The 16,726-nt window shown below is 45.3% G+C and overlaps 1 protein-coding gene across 3 annotated transcripts in view; it reads left to right on the top strand.

Moving 5' to 3' along the window:
* The first annotated feature begins 6,866 nt into the window (after nucleotides 1-6,866).
* LOC105041957 (vacuolar cation/proton exchanger 3) overlaps nucleotides 6,867-16,726 on the top strand; it is a 28,945-nt gene continuing 19,085 nt past the window's right edge. For 2 of the 3 annotated variants that reach the window (XR_831448.4, XM_010919033.2), the window contains exons 1-6: nucleotides 6,867-7,241; nucleotides 13,170-13,424; nucleotides 13,890-13,957; nucleotides 14,066-14,094; nucleotides 14,230-14,426; nucleotides 14,538-14,750. Coding sequence is in view for 2 of the 3 variants with exons in the window: in XM_010919033.2 (XP_010917335.1) it covers nucleotides 13,170-13,424; nucleotides 13,890-13,957; nucleotides 14,066-14,094; nucleotides 14,230-14,426; nucleotides 14,538-14,750 (762 nt within the window). In the remaining variant the exon portion in view is untranslated. Of the gene's footprint in view, nucleotides 7,242-13,169; nucleotides 13,425-13,889; nucleotides 13,958-14,065; nucleotides 14,095-14,179; nucleotides 14,427-14,517; nucleotides 14,751-16,726 lie in introns of those variants that run through there. The other variant, XM_073254022.1, reaches the window with a different exon arrangement.

Raw genomic sequence — 16,726 nt, 5'->3', positions numbered from 1 at the left:
GTAATGAAAAAAAGATCGGCACAGCTTAGAAATAGAATAAGAGAAAGAGGAAGCAGCGAATGACTTGAGAAAAAAAAAATACCGACAGGATCGAGAGGGCTCAGGCCGACATTGAATAAAAGTTACTCCTTCAGAAGGTCGGAGAGGAGAGGAGCTGGATAAGTCTTAAGTTTTTTGGAAGCTTCAAGGTCATCCTTTCTCAGGCTAGAAGCCCGACGGACGGAGTCCCTCAGGGAGCCCCAGGGGGGCAACCCCAGCATCAGGGTCGGGCATCAGACGTAGAAGTACCTCTCCTTTCAGTTGTGGATAGAAGAGGGGGCACCTTTCAGCAATCCCTTTCTACCGAACTGGAGAGAGAAGTACCACCAGTCCTTTGCTGAAGGGTGACGCTTAAAGGTATAAAAGTTTCTAAATAAGAAAAGAGTTGGCCGGACTTCAGCTAAATGACAGAGGGAAAGAAATCCTATCAGAAACCTAAAGGAGTTCGGCGCTACAGAAATTAGAGAAATATTTAAAAAATGAAAAAGAGCAACAACAAAAGGTGGGAGTGAAAGTCGAAGCCCGACGCGGAAGGCTTCCTGGTATAAACAAAAGCGGCTAGGGGGAGGGGCGCTAGCTCGGTCAGTTGGCCCGGGAAGCTCAAGCTCATACTCCGGAGGAACCCCGTACTGAATCCTAATCAGCGAGAGTTTGTCCGAGGTCAAAGAGCTGGGAATGATGTCTGATACAAAGATCGGATGAGGTTCGATCCTAAGTATGGGTTCATCTACAGTATTAGGATTTTGGGGGACTGAAGCTGATGAACTTCTAGAACTGTTAGAGGAGGAAGTGTTGGAGGACATTTTGAATCAAATGAAAATCTCAAAAAAATTAAAAAAAATAAGAAACAAGATGCTCGTGGAGAAACTGAACAGATGGAATATAGAGGAGGAAAAATGGAAGAACAGCAAAAAAAAGAAGGGTTTCGGAACTAACCTAGGCTGGTCCGAGAGGTGCAGGAGGGCAGCGAAGGCGATGGAGGTCGACCTGAAGGGCGCCTAAGACCGAGAGGGATGCCGGAGGAGGACGAAGCCCTCGAAAAAGAAGAGGGGACCAAAGAAAAATCTCAGGCAAGGTGAAACCCCTAAAGGAAGGGGACGGGTTTAAATAGATCTCAGGATCCGGTGCAATAATGATTGCAGATCTCCTTTGGCCGACCTACAACTACTGCATGTCCCACTCGTTGTGGTAGATGGCTGACGACTGATAGAATCATTATTGCACCGTACCTGGGGCAATGCTCCAGCGAAAATTTCAAAAAAATCTTTTCGGATCGCCTCGATTTGAAAAGACTCCAGCATCGGCGTGCCAAACATCAAAATATCTGGAAACAATAGAGTACGAAAATCAAGGAGGACAACTTCGGCTGTGAAAATTTTTCTGTACTTCCTTCATTCGAAATTCGAACTCGAAAGTAGGGAGACTAGTGTTGGGTATAAAATAACCCCAGTCGAAGTTCGTAAGAGGCCAACCCTCCCAAGACTCTTCCGACTTCTGACCTTGTGCGGCATCTTTCTGAACTCCCCCAGCCGTTCGAGCTTCCACAATACCATCCGGACTCCTCCAGCAGTCGATCTTCCACAGTGTCCTCCAGATTCCTCCAATGGACGAACTCCTATCGTACCCTCCGAACTTCTCCAATAATGAGCTCTTTCAGTCATCTATCGGACTGCTCCAAATGCTCTCTGGGCTTCACTATCAATCGATTTTCTACAGTGATCGACGACTCTCCGAATCTCTTCCAGACTTCCTCCTGTCACGATCGACTTTACTCCGAGTTTCTTCCGGACTTCGTCAATGTCCGGGCTTCTCCAGCAGCAGGACTTCTACAATAATCAAACTCCATTCAAGTTTCTACAGTGGTCGACCGCCTTCCGAATTTCATCCGAGCTTCTACAGTAAGCAAATTCCGTTCGAACTTCTATTGCAAGCGGACTTCAGCCGAGCTTCTACAATAAGTGGTTTCCATCCGGGCTTCCACGGTAATCGATCTCCATCCGAGCTTCTACAGTAAGCGGCCTCCTTCCGAACTTCTGCAAGAACCGGACTCCGTCCGAACTTCTATAGCGGATGGATTCTAGACGAACTTCTACAACGGACGGGCTCCAACAGTCAGATTTCTACAGTGACCGACTGTCTCCGGTGTCTTTCGTACCTCTCCAGCCATCAACTTTCAACAGCGCCAACCGGACTTCAACAGTGCCAATCAGACCCCTCCAACGGATAAATTTTTACAGGACCCCTCTAGCGGTCGACCTTCCACAGTGTCCTCTAGACTCCTCCAGCGGACGAACTTCCACAACACCTTCCGGACTCTTCTATCGGTCAACTTTCTATAGCGCCTTCCGAATTTCGCTATCGGTCGACCTTTTGTCGGATTCCTCATGCAACCGGACCTCTCCAGCGGACAATCTTCAGACAAGCTTCTACATCAGACAAATTTCAGACGAACTTCTCTAGCAATCGGACTCCAGTCAGATTTCTCCAACAGAAAGTTTTCGTCCGGGCTTCTACAGCAGATGACTTCCATCTGCAGCATCAATGCCTAAGGCACCCAACAACAGTTAACCCGTCAGCAAACAACAGTTAACCCATCAACAATCTCGAAAACATCCGAGCTTCTCTTAGATTACTGAGACAGAGAGCTATTTCGCTCCACCAGACGTTCCAACCGAGCTTCAGCCATCCAGCCCGAACTCTCCGGCAAGTCGCGACAACGGACACCACTCCACTCTCTGTAACAAACTCCACGTGGCCCCACCACTCTCCGGTAAGTCACGACAACGGACACCACTACTCTCCGTAACAAACTTCACGTGATCCCGAACGGCCCACTACCAGGCAGTTACGGACGTCGTTGTCAATCGGTTACGCTCTCCCATCTATAAAAGAGACCCCCCAGATACGTTCTCCTCTAAGCTCTAAGTACTATCTCAAAATTCTGCTAAAATTCCATTCGAGTGCTCCAGTTCTATTGAAGCAGAGTACTGACTTGAGCGTCGGAGGGTCTTGCCGGAGCACCCCCAACTCCGATTTAGACTTTCCTTGCAGGTCCCGATGGCGGCCGTGATTCTTTCGACTCCAGCTTCATCTGGCATCGTTGAAATTCTGCACCAACAAATATAAAATTTAAATTATAGTACACATATCATATAAAATAGTATTAAAAATAAATTAATTTTTATTTATTTATATATATATATATGTTGGGTGTAAAATCTCCCCAGCCGAAGTTCGTGTCAGGGGTGACCCCTCGGGGATTCTACCGGCGTTCGACCTACGGCGGCAGGGAAACTTCGTCCGGACTCCTACGGGAGCCGGACTGCGTCTCTGACTCCAACTGTAAGAAGACTTCGTCCGGATTCCTACGGGAGCCGGACTTCGTCCCCGACTTCAGCGATAGGAAGACTTCGTCCGGACTCCTACGGGAGCCGGACTTCGTCCCCGACTTCAGCGGTAGGGAAACTTCGTCCGGACTCCAACGGGAGCCGGACTGCGTCTCCGACTCCAACTGCAAGAAGACTTTGTCCGGACTCCTACGGGAGCCGGACTTCGTCCCCGACTTCAGTGGCAGGAAGACTTCGTCCGGACTCCTACGGGAGCCGGACTTCGTCTCCGACTTCAGCGGTAGGAAGACTTCGCCCGGACTCCTACGAGAGCCGGACCTCATCCCCGACTCCGACTGCAGGCAGACCTCGTCCAGACTCCTATGGGAGCCGGACTCCGCTCACGACTTCAATCACAGGCAGACCTCGTCCGGACTCCTACGGGAGCCGGACTCTGCCCACAACTTCAACCACAGGTAGGCTTCGTACGGACTCCTATGGGAGCCGGACTCTGTCTCCAACTTCGACTGCAGAAAGATTTCGTCCGAGCTCTTACGGGAGCCGGACTTCGCCTCCAACTCCAGCTACAGGTAGACTTCGTCCGGACTCCTACGGGAGCCGGACTCCGCCCACAACTTCAATCACAGGTAGACTTCGTCCGGACTCCTACGGGAGCCGGACTCCGCCCACAACTTCAATCACAGGTAGACTTCGTCCGGACTCCTACAGGAGTCGGACTCCGCCCACAACTTCAATCACAGGTAGACTTCGTCCGAACTCCTACGGGAGCCGGACTCCGCCCACAACTTCAACCATAGGTAGGCTTCGTCCGGACTCTTACGGGAGCCGGACTCCATCTCCAACTTCTACTGCAGGAAGACTTCGTCCGAGCTCCTACGGGAGCCGGACTTCGCCTCCGACTCCAGCTACAGGTAGGCTTCGTTCGGACTCCTACGGGAGCCGGACTCTGCCCACAACTTCAACCACAAGTATGCTTCGTCCGGACTCCTACGGGAGCCAGACTCCGTCTCCAACTTCGACTGCAGGAAAACTTCGTCTGAGCTCCTACGGGAGCCGGACTTCGCCTCCGACTCCAGCTACAGGTAGACTTTGTCCGGACTCCTACGGGAGCCGGACTCCGTCCACAACTTCAATCACAGGTAGACTTCGTCCGGACTCCTACGGGAGCCGGACTCCGCCCACAACTTCAATCACAGGTAGACTTCGTCCGGACTCCTACGGGTGCCGGATTCCGTCTCCAACTTTGACTGCAGGAAGACTTCGTCCGAGCTCCTACGGGAGCCGGACTTCGCCTCCAACTCCAGCTACAGGTAGGCTTTGTCCGGGCTCCCACGGGAGCCGGACTTCCGCCCTGAACTCTTGTTGAAGGTCTCGATCGAGATTCCTCGACAAATGATCCCCATCCGGGCTTCTGCGAAAATCAGACTGCAATCGAACTTCGACCGACAAGTCTGGACCCTCTGACAGGCCGCAGTAACAGCCACGACTCTGCTCCACTCCCTGCGGCGGATCCTACGCGGCTCCATCACTCCCTGGCAAGCCACAGTAACGGCCACGACTCTGCTCCACTCCCTGCGGCGGATCCTACGTGGCTCCATCACTCCTTGGCAGGCTGCAGTAACGGCCACGATTCTGCTCCACTTCCTGCGACGGATCCTGTACAGTTCCACCACTCCCTGGCGAGTCGCGACAACGGATGCCGCTCCACTCTCTGCAACTGATTCCACGTGGCGAGCCATGGTGACAGCCACGACTCCACCCTATTACTCTTCATGATAAATTTCTCCTGGCCCTGTACGGCCCACGACGAGGCGATCATAAACAATCGCTATCAATCCTTTGCTCCCCCCGTCTATAAAAGGGAGACCCCAGATACATTATTCTCTAAGCTCTATTTTCTATCCCAAAATTCTGCTAAAATTTTCGTTCGAGCACTCCATTCTTGTTGAGGCAGAGAACTGACTTGAGCGTCGGAGGGTCTTGCCGGAGCAACCCCACCTCCGATTTAGACTTCTTTTGCAGGTCCCAACGGCGACCGCGACTCCCTCGACTCCAGCTTCTTCGGCGCAGGCAGATTTTTGCACCAATAATATATAATAATTTTTATATTTGTTTACTATTGGACATATCGTAACTAAATATTTCTCTCTCCATTTACAGTTGATTTAATGATTTTTCTTATTTATTTTTATCAAATTTTAAGTAAAAACCTTTTCTTGCATGTTTGTAATATTTCTTTTTGTTTTTTCTTATTTTGTTGGAAGTCGATATTTTTTATTTTCTTTATATGTTAATTGTCACAGCTGTGATTAGATTCGATTTTTTATTTTTAAAAAAATTTTAGTTTAATTTTTTTATTTATATAAATTCAGAATTGTATATATAATTTGGAAAGAACGATCGGTTCAGAAAATGATTAACAGAAACTGCAATGAATATTTATTGGTTTTAAAACTTGTCTTTTTATATAGGAGAGATATAAAATTAAATATACTTTTATATGATGTGTGTAGATATAGCAACATGAGCAAGAGTTGGAATCAAATGGAAAAAATAGTTGTCCACACCTAGGAACCATATAGAATGTGGAGCGGAAGGTTTTTCTTTTCCTCCATATTATTTCTTTGCAAGCAACTCCAGTGAAAAAAAAAAAAAAAAAAAAGAGAATCAAAGAAAACAAAAATAGTTAATATGTAATGCACAAGAATGAATTTGCAATTCAAGTACAACTGGATACTGACCATGCAAAGTCTAAGTCTTCAAATGCAAAGTCTAAGTTTTCACGTGCACGTACTAAAAAAAGCCTAGTTTCTAAATGCATGCATGGAAAAAATAAAGATGAGTTACTATATGGTTAGAAAATAAATAAAAATAAATTTTATTATGACATAGGATGAAGATCACCATTGATTTTGTATTGATTGTAAGTCAAAAAAAAAAATAATTTATATAAAAATAAATTATTTTTTTATATAAAATATTTTTTGAAAAATAAAATTATGAGATTTATAGACTAAATTTTTATTTGATTAGTATGATGTAGAAGGAAAAAAATTATTAATCTCACATTGAATTTTTTTTTTCACGTGAAATATTTTTTAGAGGATAAAATTACAGTTAAAGTTTGATTGACAAATCTCCTAAGACGATCAGAACTGCACCTCGTTCGTCTCTTTCCACAACCACCATCCACATCGACGTGTCGGCCTGCCTCCTTAATTCAAAAGTACCAAAAAAACTTGGTTCCGGCGGTGATGACTCTTGACTAATCCGAAATTCTTGACTCGGTCTAAAACAACCCCCACCGCTCGGGCTGACCAGGACTTACCCTCTCCCCATTCCCCACACCACACTGGCAAGCGATACTTGAGTGATCGGTCGCGCGCCACACACGGCAACTCGCCCCGATTCCCAGTGTGACTCGGTCCGCATAGGAACATGATATATTTCTTTTGTTGGGTCTGGCCACCTTCCGCGAAGCTTCCTCCTGGGGACGGTCGCTCTCCCAACTCCTCCTCTGCTTCAAACCTACAGTTCTCCTTTTCTCCTCTTGTTCTTGCTGGAGCGGAGAATTTTATTACAATGAGAAGTAAAACGCGCGACCTTTTCGCTTGCTGTCTTTCTCACGCTCGACAGTTTGGCCGGTTGGTGTTTCCCCTTCTATATCTTTCGTCGCCCACTTCGCTCCACTCATTCCGTCGCCTCTCCTCCTTCACGCGGAGAACTTGATGTTGGATTTAGTGAAGATCATTGTTGGAGTGGAGGGATCCCGAGTCGCTCTGCGGATCGAGATCCCTTCCCGTCGGTTTTTCAGTTTTAGTAGACAGTGAAGGAGGGAGAGAGGAAAGATTTTTGGTAAGATATTATGCTTTCTATCTATCATCTCATGATTCCCCAGGCTTTCTGGGGTTAGGACTTTGGATCTGTGTTATGTTTTCTTCTTTTGGATTCTGAGGATATGCTGTCAGGCGAATTGGTGACTTTCTATCTATCTTCTCATGATTCGATTTCTGTTTCTGTTCATGCATTTTTTGATGAGACATTTTGGTTACTAGTTTCTTGTCAGTGGTTTTGGATGTAAGTATTAGGATTTGACGCCTCGAGATTCAGCCCACATTGAGCCCACAGCGAGATTCGCGGCGAAAAATGGAGTCCAACGAGATCAAGATCACCTGAATCGAAATTCGGATGGAGGAGATACGAGCTTTTGAAGTCGGCACGAGAATCGAGGTGGCGGAGGATCGCTGTCGACCGGCGGCGGACGGCAGCGGCGCGGCCGCAGGCGGCGGCGCGCGGGATGCGCGACTTAGGCCCGCGCGGGGGGGCCTGCGGCCCAGGCGGGCGCGCGGCCCAGGCCGGGCGCGCGGGCCCGCGCGCGCGGCCGGCCCAGGCCAGCGGCCTGCTGGCCCCCCTTGCCCCTGTCCACCGTGAACCGGGTGGTCCACGGCGCGGCCTGTGGACCGCGTGGGCGTTTCCCACGCGTTTCTCACGGTCCACGGCACTATTCCGTGGACCGGAGCGCGATCCAACGGTCCAGGTGGCTCCCGATTTTGATCCGACGGTTCAGGAGGTTTTTTGGCTTTGTTTAGGACTCCTAATCCTTCTCTAATCAAGTTTAAATCTACGTTTAAGCCTTTAAAAAGGCCTGAGACGAACAGAGAAAGAGAGGTGCTCGGGTTTCTCACCGTACGAAGGTCGTACGAACCAGAGGAGAGAGAGAGGCTTGAGGCTGCTGTGAGAGAAGGAGCAGGAGGCTCCTGGACAGCGGTCGCCAGGCTCTTCAGGGGTTCAGGGGGGTCTCCAAGAGAGAGAGAGCTTTTGTGAGGAGAACTTCAGGTGAGAGAGAATTGGGTGTACAAGGGTTGAGGATGAGGTCTCCTCTTGTAAATTTTTTTTTTTCATAGTGAAGTTTGCATGCCCCGTAGAGGCGAGCCCTTTTGTGGCTGATCCACGTATTTTGATTGTTTTTCCTTTTGTTTTGTTTCTTCTTTCTTCCTGCTGCATCGCGTGGTACTGAAAGGATCTTGAGAGGTGGTGTCCTGGCCAGACATCCACCCAACAAATGGTATCAGAGCAAGGCGGTACAAGGACGCAAATTGCAGTGGTGGTGAGCAAGACTGAAGATAGAGAAAACAGGAACAATCAAGATGGAGATCAACAAGTTCGATGGTAAGAGCAATTTCTCCTTGTGGCAGGCAAGGGTGAAGGACGTGCTCATCCAACAGGGGTTGATCGATGCTCTCTTGTGCGATGAGAAGCCGACCACCATTGAGGTGCGGGATTGAAAACGGCTACAGATGCAGGCGGTGAGTACTATCCACATGTACCTGACGGATGATGTGGTGATCTATGTGCTGAGCGAGACTTCTCCGACGGTGCTGTGGTCGAAGCTCGAGGAGTTGTACATGACAAAGTCTCTCACCAACACTCTTTTCCTCTGGAGACAGTTTTACCAACTGCGGATGACTGAGGGACAGAGCGTGCAGGAGCATCTGAGCCACTTCCAGAAGATCCTCACCGACCTTCTCAGCGTTGGCGAGAACGTTGAGGAGAAGACCAGGGCACTGGTTTTGCTGGCGTCGCTTCCCCTTTCGTACGAGTCCTTGGTGACTGCTCTTCTAGTGGGGAAGAGCACTATCAAGATGGACGAGATCACCGCGGCGATACTCCAGAACGAGGTTCTCAGGAGGGAGAACCCAGCTTCGAGCTTAGGTGTCGATAGCTCAGCTTTGGTGGCTTCTGGAGGTGCAGGAGGTGGTAGACGGAGCGACAGGAGATCGCAACGAGGGCGGTCTAAGTCCAGGAGGGACTTGAGCAAAACCAGGTGTTACCGGTGTGAGGAGTTGGGGCATCTAACCAGAGATTGCCCTCAACTGAAAAATCGGACGGTGGCTGCTGTAGCAACGGCCGGCAGCGATTCAGATGGAGATGTCCTGGAGATATCTGACGAGGTATCTACTTCTTCCCAGCAGTGGATATTAGATTCTGCATGCCCCTATCATGTGTGTTGCAGAGAGGAGCAGTTTGACTCCCTGGAGAACAGTGAGGGCACTGTATATCTGCCGGATGGATCGAGCTGTGCGATCAGAGGCATTGGGACGGTCAGCTGGAGGACACATAACGGTGCAGCGAGGAGATTGGGGGAGGTCCGATACATATCCGATTTCAGGCGGAATCTTATCTCACTTAGCAGACTGGATTCGAGAGGCTACAGGACGGTAGCTGGTGGAGGAATCCTGAGGGTACTACGTGGCGATAGGATTGTGCTGGAGGGGAAGAAGGGGAGCAGAGGACATTATTACCTGGCAGGGAGCCCAGTGCGAGGTGGAGTTTCGGGAGCCAGGCGGAGCCTAGAGCGAGGTGGAGCTCCAGGAGGTGGATCGGGCACGAGACAGGAGACTCGGGAGGACGAGAGGCGACGTCGCAAGGTAAAATTCCTATTGCCGCAGGATGATGCCCCGAGCAGGTCTCAGGTCAGGAGGAGCACAGCATACGACGGAGATGGGATCGAACAGCTTGGCTCGACTCCCATGTTTGCCTATCCATGATCAGCAGGCGATTGCCCCAGGGCATGGGGGCGAGGAGATCCAGAAGCTCTCGAAGTTTGGAAGAGGCCGAATATCGAGTCGATGTGGAGATTGTTAGGATTTGACGCCTCGAGATTCAGCCTACATTGAGCCCACAGCGAGGTTCGCGGCGAAAAACGGAGTCCAACGAGACCAAGATCACCTGAATCGGAGCTCGGATGGAGGAGATACGAGCTTTTGAAGTCGGCACGAGAATCGAGGCGGCGGAGGATCGCCGTCGACCGGCGGCGGACGGCAGCGGCGCGGCGGCAGGCGGCGGCGCGCGGGACGCGCGACCCAGGCCCGCGCGGGGGGGGCCCGCGGCCTAGGCGGGCGCGCGGCCCAGCCGGGCACGCGGCCCAGGCACGCGTAGGCCCGCGCGTGCGGGCTGGCCCAGGCCAGCGGCCTGCTGGCCCCCCTTGCCCCGGTCCACCGTGGACCGGGTGGTCCACGGCGCGGCCTGTGGACCGCGTGGGCGTTTCCCACGCGTTTCTCGCGGTCCACGGCACTATTCCGTGGACCGGAGTGCGATCCAACGGCCCAGGTGGCTCCCGATTTTGATCCGACGGTTCAGGGGGTTTTTTGGCTTTGTTTAGGACTCCTAATCCCTCTCTAATCAAGTTTAAACCTATGTTTAAGCCTTTAAAAAGGCCTGAGACGAACAGAGAAAGAGAGGTGCTCGGGTTTCTCACCGTACGAAGGCCGTACGAACCAGAGGAGAGAGAGAGGCTTGAGGCTGCTGTGAGAGGAGCAGGAGGCTCCGGGACAGCGGTCGCCAGGCTCTTCAGGGGTTCAGGGGGGTCTCCAAGAGAGAGAGAGCTTTTGTGAGGAGAACTTCAGGTGAGAGAGAATTGGGTGTATAAGGGTTGAGGGTGAGGTCTCCTCTTGTAAAAATTTCTTTTTCATAATAAAGTTTGCATGCCCCGTAGAGGCGAGCCCTTTTGTGGCTGATCCACGTATTTTGATTGTTTTTCCTTTTGTTTTGTTTCTTCTTTCTTCCTGCTGCATCGCGTGGTACTGAAAGGATCTTGGGAGGTGGTGTCCTGGCCAGACTTCCACCCAACAGTAAGCTTATCCTGTTCTGCAAAAAGTTAATAGCGTGGCATGTGTTTTATAACGGAATCTTCTATTGGAACCTCTGTCTGGAAGTTGTGTTGCGCGCTGAGGAATCTATTGTAGATCACCTTTTGTTGGTTGACTTTCAAGTCAACCTAATTGTCGCTTTGGGTTAAAGCGAGGACTGAAGCTTGGAGAAATGATTCCCTGCTACCGCGAACATCGTCCTTTATTTCTATTTAGATGATTTCATAGTTGAAGAGACTGTTATCTTGTACGGTTAAGTTTGTGGTATACTGTGTAGGTTGGATGATGAACATGTTCCACACCATGAAAGTAGGAAAGAAAATAAATGAAAATAACACATGATAAGAGGCATAGAGTGTGAGGACCCTCTAGGATTGTGTTTAGTCCCATATCGGTTATGCACTGAATAAATATTAGGTATTTATATAGTGCCAAGGAATCCAAATAATATATTTCAGTTAGTATGTTTAGGTAAGATCCTGAGTTGTTACAAATTGTATTAAAATGAACTCGGCCCATGGCGCATGTGGACTAGGGGACACGGTAGCATGAATCTATTGGGACTGACTATAGGCCAATCATAATATTTGTGATTAAATTTGTGATACCTGTGAATGGATTTAGACCCTTAGCCCGACGAGGATGCTAGGGTTTAAAAGGAAGGAAGTATTTGAGGACCCATGTGGGCATGTATTTAGTCTCATATTAGCTATGCACCGAGTAAATCTTGGGTACTTATACATGTCCAAAGAATTCAAATAATACCTTTTGACTAGTTTTTTTGGATGAGGGCTTGGGTTGTTATATAGTGATTTGCATCTTTGGTGGTTGATTATGTCTGCAGAGGAAGTGAGGGATTTATCAGAAAAAGTGTGCAGCTTATAAGGGTTATCTTTATTGCCAAACAACTCTTCTCCATGCTTCTCCAGCTTAGGAGAATCACACAAGGGAGATTAACGCGAGGAACTACAAAGAGGACATACCAAGACAAGAAAAGAACTCCTAAAATTGCAACAAAACATCTAGTATCTAACACAACAAGCATTAGAACCAAGACAATGTTAGTATTCCTCTTCCTTTATATTTATTCACTCGCAACCATGAACCACACTCCTGTGAAACACAAACTTTCTAGTACAATGGTTACAAGGATGTCATTGCATCAATGCTTGCGTTGTTTTCATAAAGCAAAGAGGTATTTCTTCTCTCCTTGTTTTACCTGGGAGCAAAGTCATTCGATTCAAGAATTTGGACCAAGGTTTTGACTCCTGGATCCTGACAATCTGAATGACTTTCTGATACTAATAAAAACCTAGATTTGGTTTATCTTGGTCAAAATGGAATGTTTAATTTTTTTATTCTTTTTTGTGAAATATTTTAACAATCAAGATGTTTGGATATATCCTCAGCTGATATAAGATGACTTATGCATTAAAATGTCAGCCAATATTTGTAAAGAAGGATTTTTTGCACATTAATTTTAATATTAAGTGTTGAAAATTGATAGTGAAAATATATTATATTATCATCCAATATAGTAATACTGTTTCAGATGATATCTAGTGATACTTGAACTATGTAGAATGGAAAACAAAGCGCTGTTACAAGCATTTTGGCTGAGATGAAAACCTGATTAAGTGTGATGCCACAAAAGATCTGCTGACATGTAAAAATATCTTATTAAGCTTGTAACTCGCAATAATGTACATTTCTATGCCACAACATACATTTCTATAATTGATTGTTGCAAACATAATGCATCTAATCAAGTAGGCATTTATTTATTTATATTTTTGGTGTCTTTGATGGTGCATCAGTGTCAAGGATTGACTTTTTTTGAGTTTAATATGGTGCTTCAATTGGTTAATAAGTCATTCCACCTTCTAGGTCTGGCTTTAAGCATAGAAAGATGTTATATTTGAAATTGCCTACAGGTCTGTTGACCGGCACCTTGCTCCTCAAAACATGTGTTGGGGAGGTTTTCTGGGTTTGAACCCACACACGTGGTTTTCCCGCTATTATTTTTTGAAAAGAAAAGATACTACATTCAAAATTATGAAGATTGGTTTAGTTTCTTGAGCACTTTTTCTTTTTTCTTACTAATTAACTGTATTTATGCTGTCCTGATGTGCAGATGGGATCTGAAAGGGAAGAGTTGGAAATTGAGATGGAGACTCTTGTCAGTTCATCACAGTCTATAAAGGAGACACCCACCGTAGAGATACCTCATAATATATCACATTCAAATGTTGCTAGATCATGGACCTTTTCAAGAATACTTGAACAGCTATGGAAAAGTACAAAAGTTGTTATATTCACAGTGAAGATCAATATGTTGCTACCATTTGGACCCATGTCAATCATTCTCCATTATCTTACTAAAATTCATGTGAGTGCACTACTATTACTTGTTATTTTGAGTGTTATGGTTGTCCTGGACTACCAAAATATTCCGAGTCTTCTACCATTCTTTCCCCTTTCATATCTTTATAGTAATGAGGAATGAAAAATTTCTTAGTAAACTTGCATCTATAGCCACCTAGGTCCCTTGATGTACTCAATCTGTCATGATTTGTGGGCCCAATCATTGAAAATCTTCTAGGTACCATTATCAGTTGATCTGTTTATTGGTGGGTCCTGATTGCATTGTCAATTTTGGAGAATGCAAGTTATGCATTCACATCCTCTGACATTCACTTCAGCCTCTATAGGGGACTTATAATGACTGGTGGAAAATATTCATGATGTACCTTCCCCACCTTTTCTAGGGTAAAAACACTGAAAAGTTTACATGCTAATGTTTGCTTTTTATTATTATTATTGTTATTATTATTATTGTTATCATACTTTGCAGGTCCTGGTTTTTTTCTTCAGTTTGATAGGTATAACTCCATTAGCTGAACGGTTGGGCTATGCAACTGAGTAAGTATTGCTGTTTGTATGGAATTGTTTCTTCTTTTTATTTGGGAAACTTGTCTATTATTATTTCATCAATTTGCCAATTGACAATCCACCATTCTAATGGTGCAGACAGCTTGCATTCTACACTGGACCCACAGGTACACCTTGGATTTTCTCCTCCTTAAATGGTTCATACAGTTTGAAGTGGCATTCATGCAGTTTGAAGGGGTATTCTACCTGCAGCCAGATTTCAGTTGCATGTCAGTGATGTATATACATTATGGCAATTGCAGTTGGGGGCCTTCTAAATGCTACATTTGGAAATGCAACAGAGATGATAATAGCGATTTATGCATTGAAAAAGGGAATGATTCGTGTAGTCCAGCAATCATTGCTAGGCTCTATATTATCAAATATTCTTTTAGTTCTTGGTTGTGCTTTCTTCACTGGCGGGATCATTCATTCCAAGAAAGATCAAGTCTTCAACAAGGTAAAGATTTTAAACAACGAATGCAGTGTTGGTTCGATTCGTAAAACAGGTTTTTTTTGTTTGATGTCTGATATGTAAATACAATTAAAAGGCAGTATTCATCTACAACAGGCAGCTGCAGTCGTCAATTCAGGATTGCTGCTGATGGCCGTCATGGGTCTAACATTTCCAGCTGTTCTTCACTTTACACACTCAGAGGTGCAATATGGAAAGTCAGAAGTTTTTCTTTCAAGGTTTAGCAGTTGTGTGATGCTTGTAGCTTATGCTAGCTACCTTGTTTTTCAACTGAAGAGCTGCCACAATCTTTACAATCCAATTGATGAAGTAAGCTATTCAAACTTGGAAGGTTTGAATTAAATTACCATTTTTATCAGAATAACTGGACAGACCCACTGGTGACCACTACTGTTCCTGGGTCAGCTTAAAGTTTCTCTTTGATCCTTTGAAAATAAAAGCCTATTTTGGTTTGATCCATGCTGCCAGCTGATGTGGTTTTAGGATTAGCACAGGAATAAAAATATGTATCTTACATGAGATGAACATGTGAAAACATTGACTACTCATTATTAACATGTACAGATATTCAAGTTAATTATGGAGTTATCATAGAATGCATGCTAATGTAGAATTATTTTCTTTCACCCAATAAAAATTTAACATTACCTTAATAGTTCCAGATTTTGGATAAATTTTATTGAAAACACATTGTTATGACACCACTACATGTGTTTGGCCTGATATTCTAGGCCATAGTTTCTAGTCAGTTTTTTTGGGCTCTGCTTATGAACTAGATAGTCTTTTTTCCACCAATGTGAAGCAAGCATACTTCAGCTAATCTTGGGCTGGTGGAAGTTTCATACTGACCTGTCTATACCAAATTGAATTAATAACATAAAAAGTTAATGAGAACCCCTTTGAAGTGGCATGCTCTCTGCTGACACACATCTGCAGCCTTTGTTTGGGCATGACTGCTGGACAATAAGCCAGTTCTTGCCTAGTTCCCTCTTTGTTTAGATTCTTTTTCCAAGCATGGAATAACTTGGAGGATTGCTACCTTGCTCATTTGCTTGAACTGTTTAATTGATAAGCTATATCCTCATACATGTAAGCTGTTCTTGTAGGTTCCCTAATTCGCCGTTCTCCTAACCAAAACTACCTATGTGGAATTCTTTACAAGTTGACAGTAGATAGACAGCTGGTCATAGAAAATTTTCCATTTCCATTGCTGGAGCCTTCTCTGCCTACAGTGATGCACCATAATTTCTTCCTGTTTGGTAGGACAAGTCATTGATGATGATCATTTTTGGATAATTATTTACACAATGCATGCAACACTATTTTCCTTCCTGTTAATACAGTCGTTCAATGAGAAGAGATTTATCGCTCTAACTGAATAGTTATTGTAAAATGATGACCCAAGAACTATTTGTGAAACCTTTAGTTAGCTGACCATGTAAATATTAATATATTTTCTAAATAAATCACAAAACCAATTGGTGCTCCTTATAGGATTCTGCGTACATTTCTCTAGGCACAACATTCTTCTTGGTTGTTAATCATAGGTCACCAGTGATCTATCAATTGCTATGCTTTGTAAGTTTATTGGCAAGAGAGAGCAGAGAAATTAAAAAAAAAAAAAAAAAAAGATTCATGCAGACTTAAGCATGTCCAGGTATGTCCAAAGTTGACTTTGGTTCTATCATCTGTATAAACAATTCTACATTTTGTGGAGAGCCAGTTATCTTTCTTTCTTAATATTTTTGTGTTACATCAGATTTTTTACTTAATATGATTATCGAGAATGTCAAAATGCCGAACCCAAATGATAGAGATTGGGATTTTTAGTTATGATTATTGCTAGCAGTCGCTTCATGAGAGTTCTGAAGTTGTAATGTTCTTTTGAGTATCATCTTTAATTGTTATTATTGGTGTTCATTATAGAGTTCGAGTGTATCAGGACTACTGTTTTTAGAACTGCTATATTTCATTTTTCTATAGAAACACATTTTCACATTTCTAGTTTAGAACTGGGTCTTTACTAATCTTCATTTAAGTCACTGAGTAAAACATTTCCTTAATAATGTAGTAATTTCATATCCTTTTGCATGCAATGTTTTTTTTCCCGTTGATGCACGAATCACTGTTAAAGATTCTAAGAAAAGGAGTCTTCCTTGCTTCCCTCTCTCACACCATTCCGGAGCTTATTCTGTATTCTGATTGCTAGATTTCCCTTTAAGGACTAGACTTGACTCCAATTTCTTTAAAAACCTCTTTCATTTTAGGTACTTTATGTTTTCTTA

The sequence above is a fragment of the Elaeis guineensis genome, chromosome 3 (genome assembly GCF_000442705.2).
Source record: "Elaeis guineensis isolate ETL-2024a chromosome 3, EG11, whole genome shotgun sequence".
NCBI lineage: Eukaryota > Viridiplantae > Streptophyta > Magnoliopsida > Arecales > Arecaceae > Elaeis > Elaeis guineensis.
Note: the sequence above shows the minus strand (reverse complement) of the source record. Positions and strands in the feature narration are given on the sequence as shown.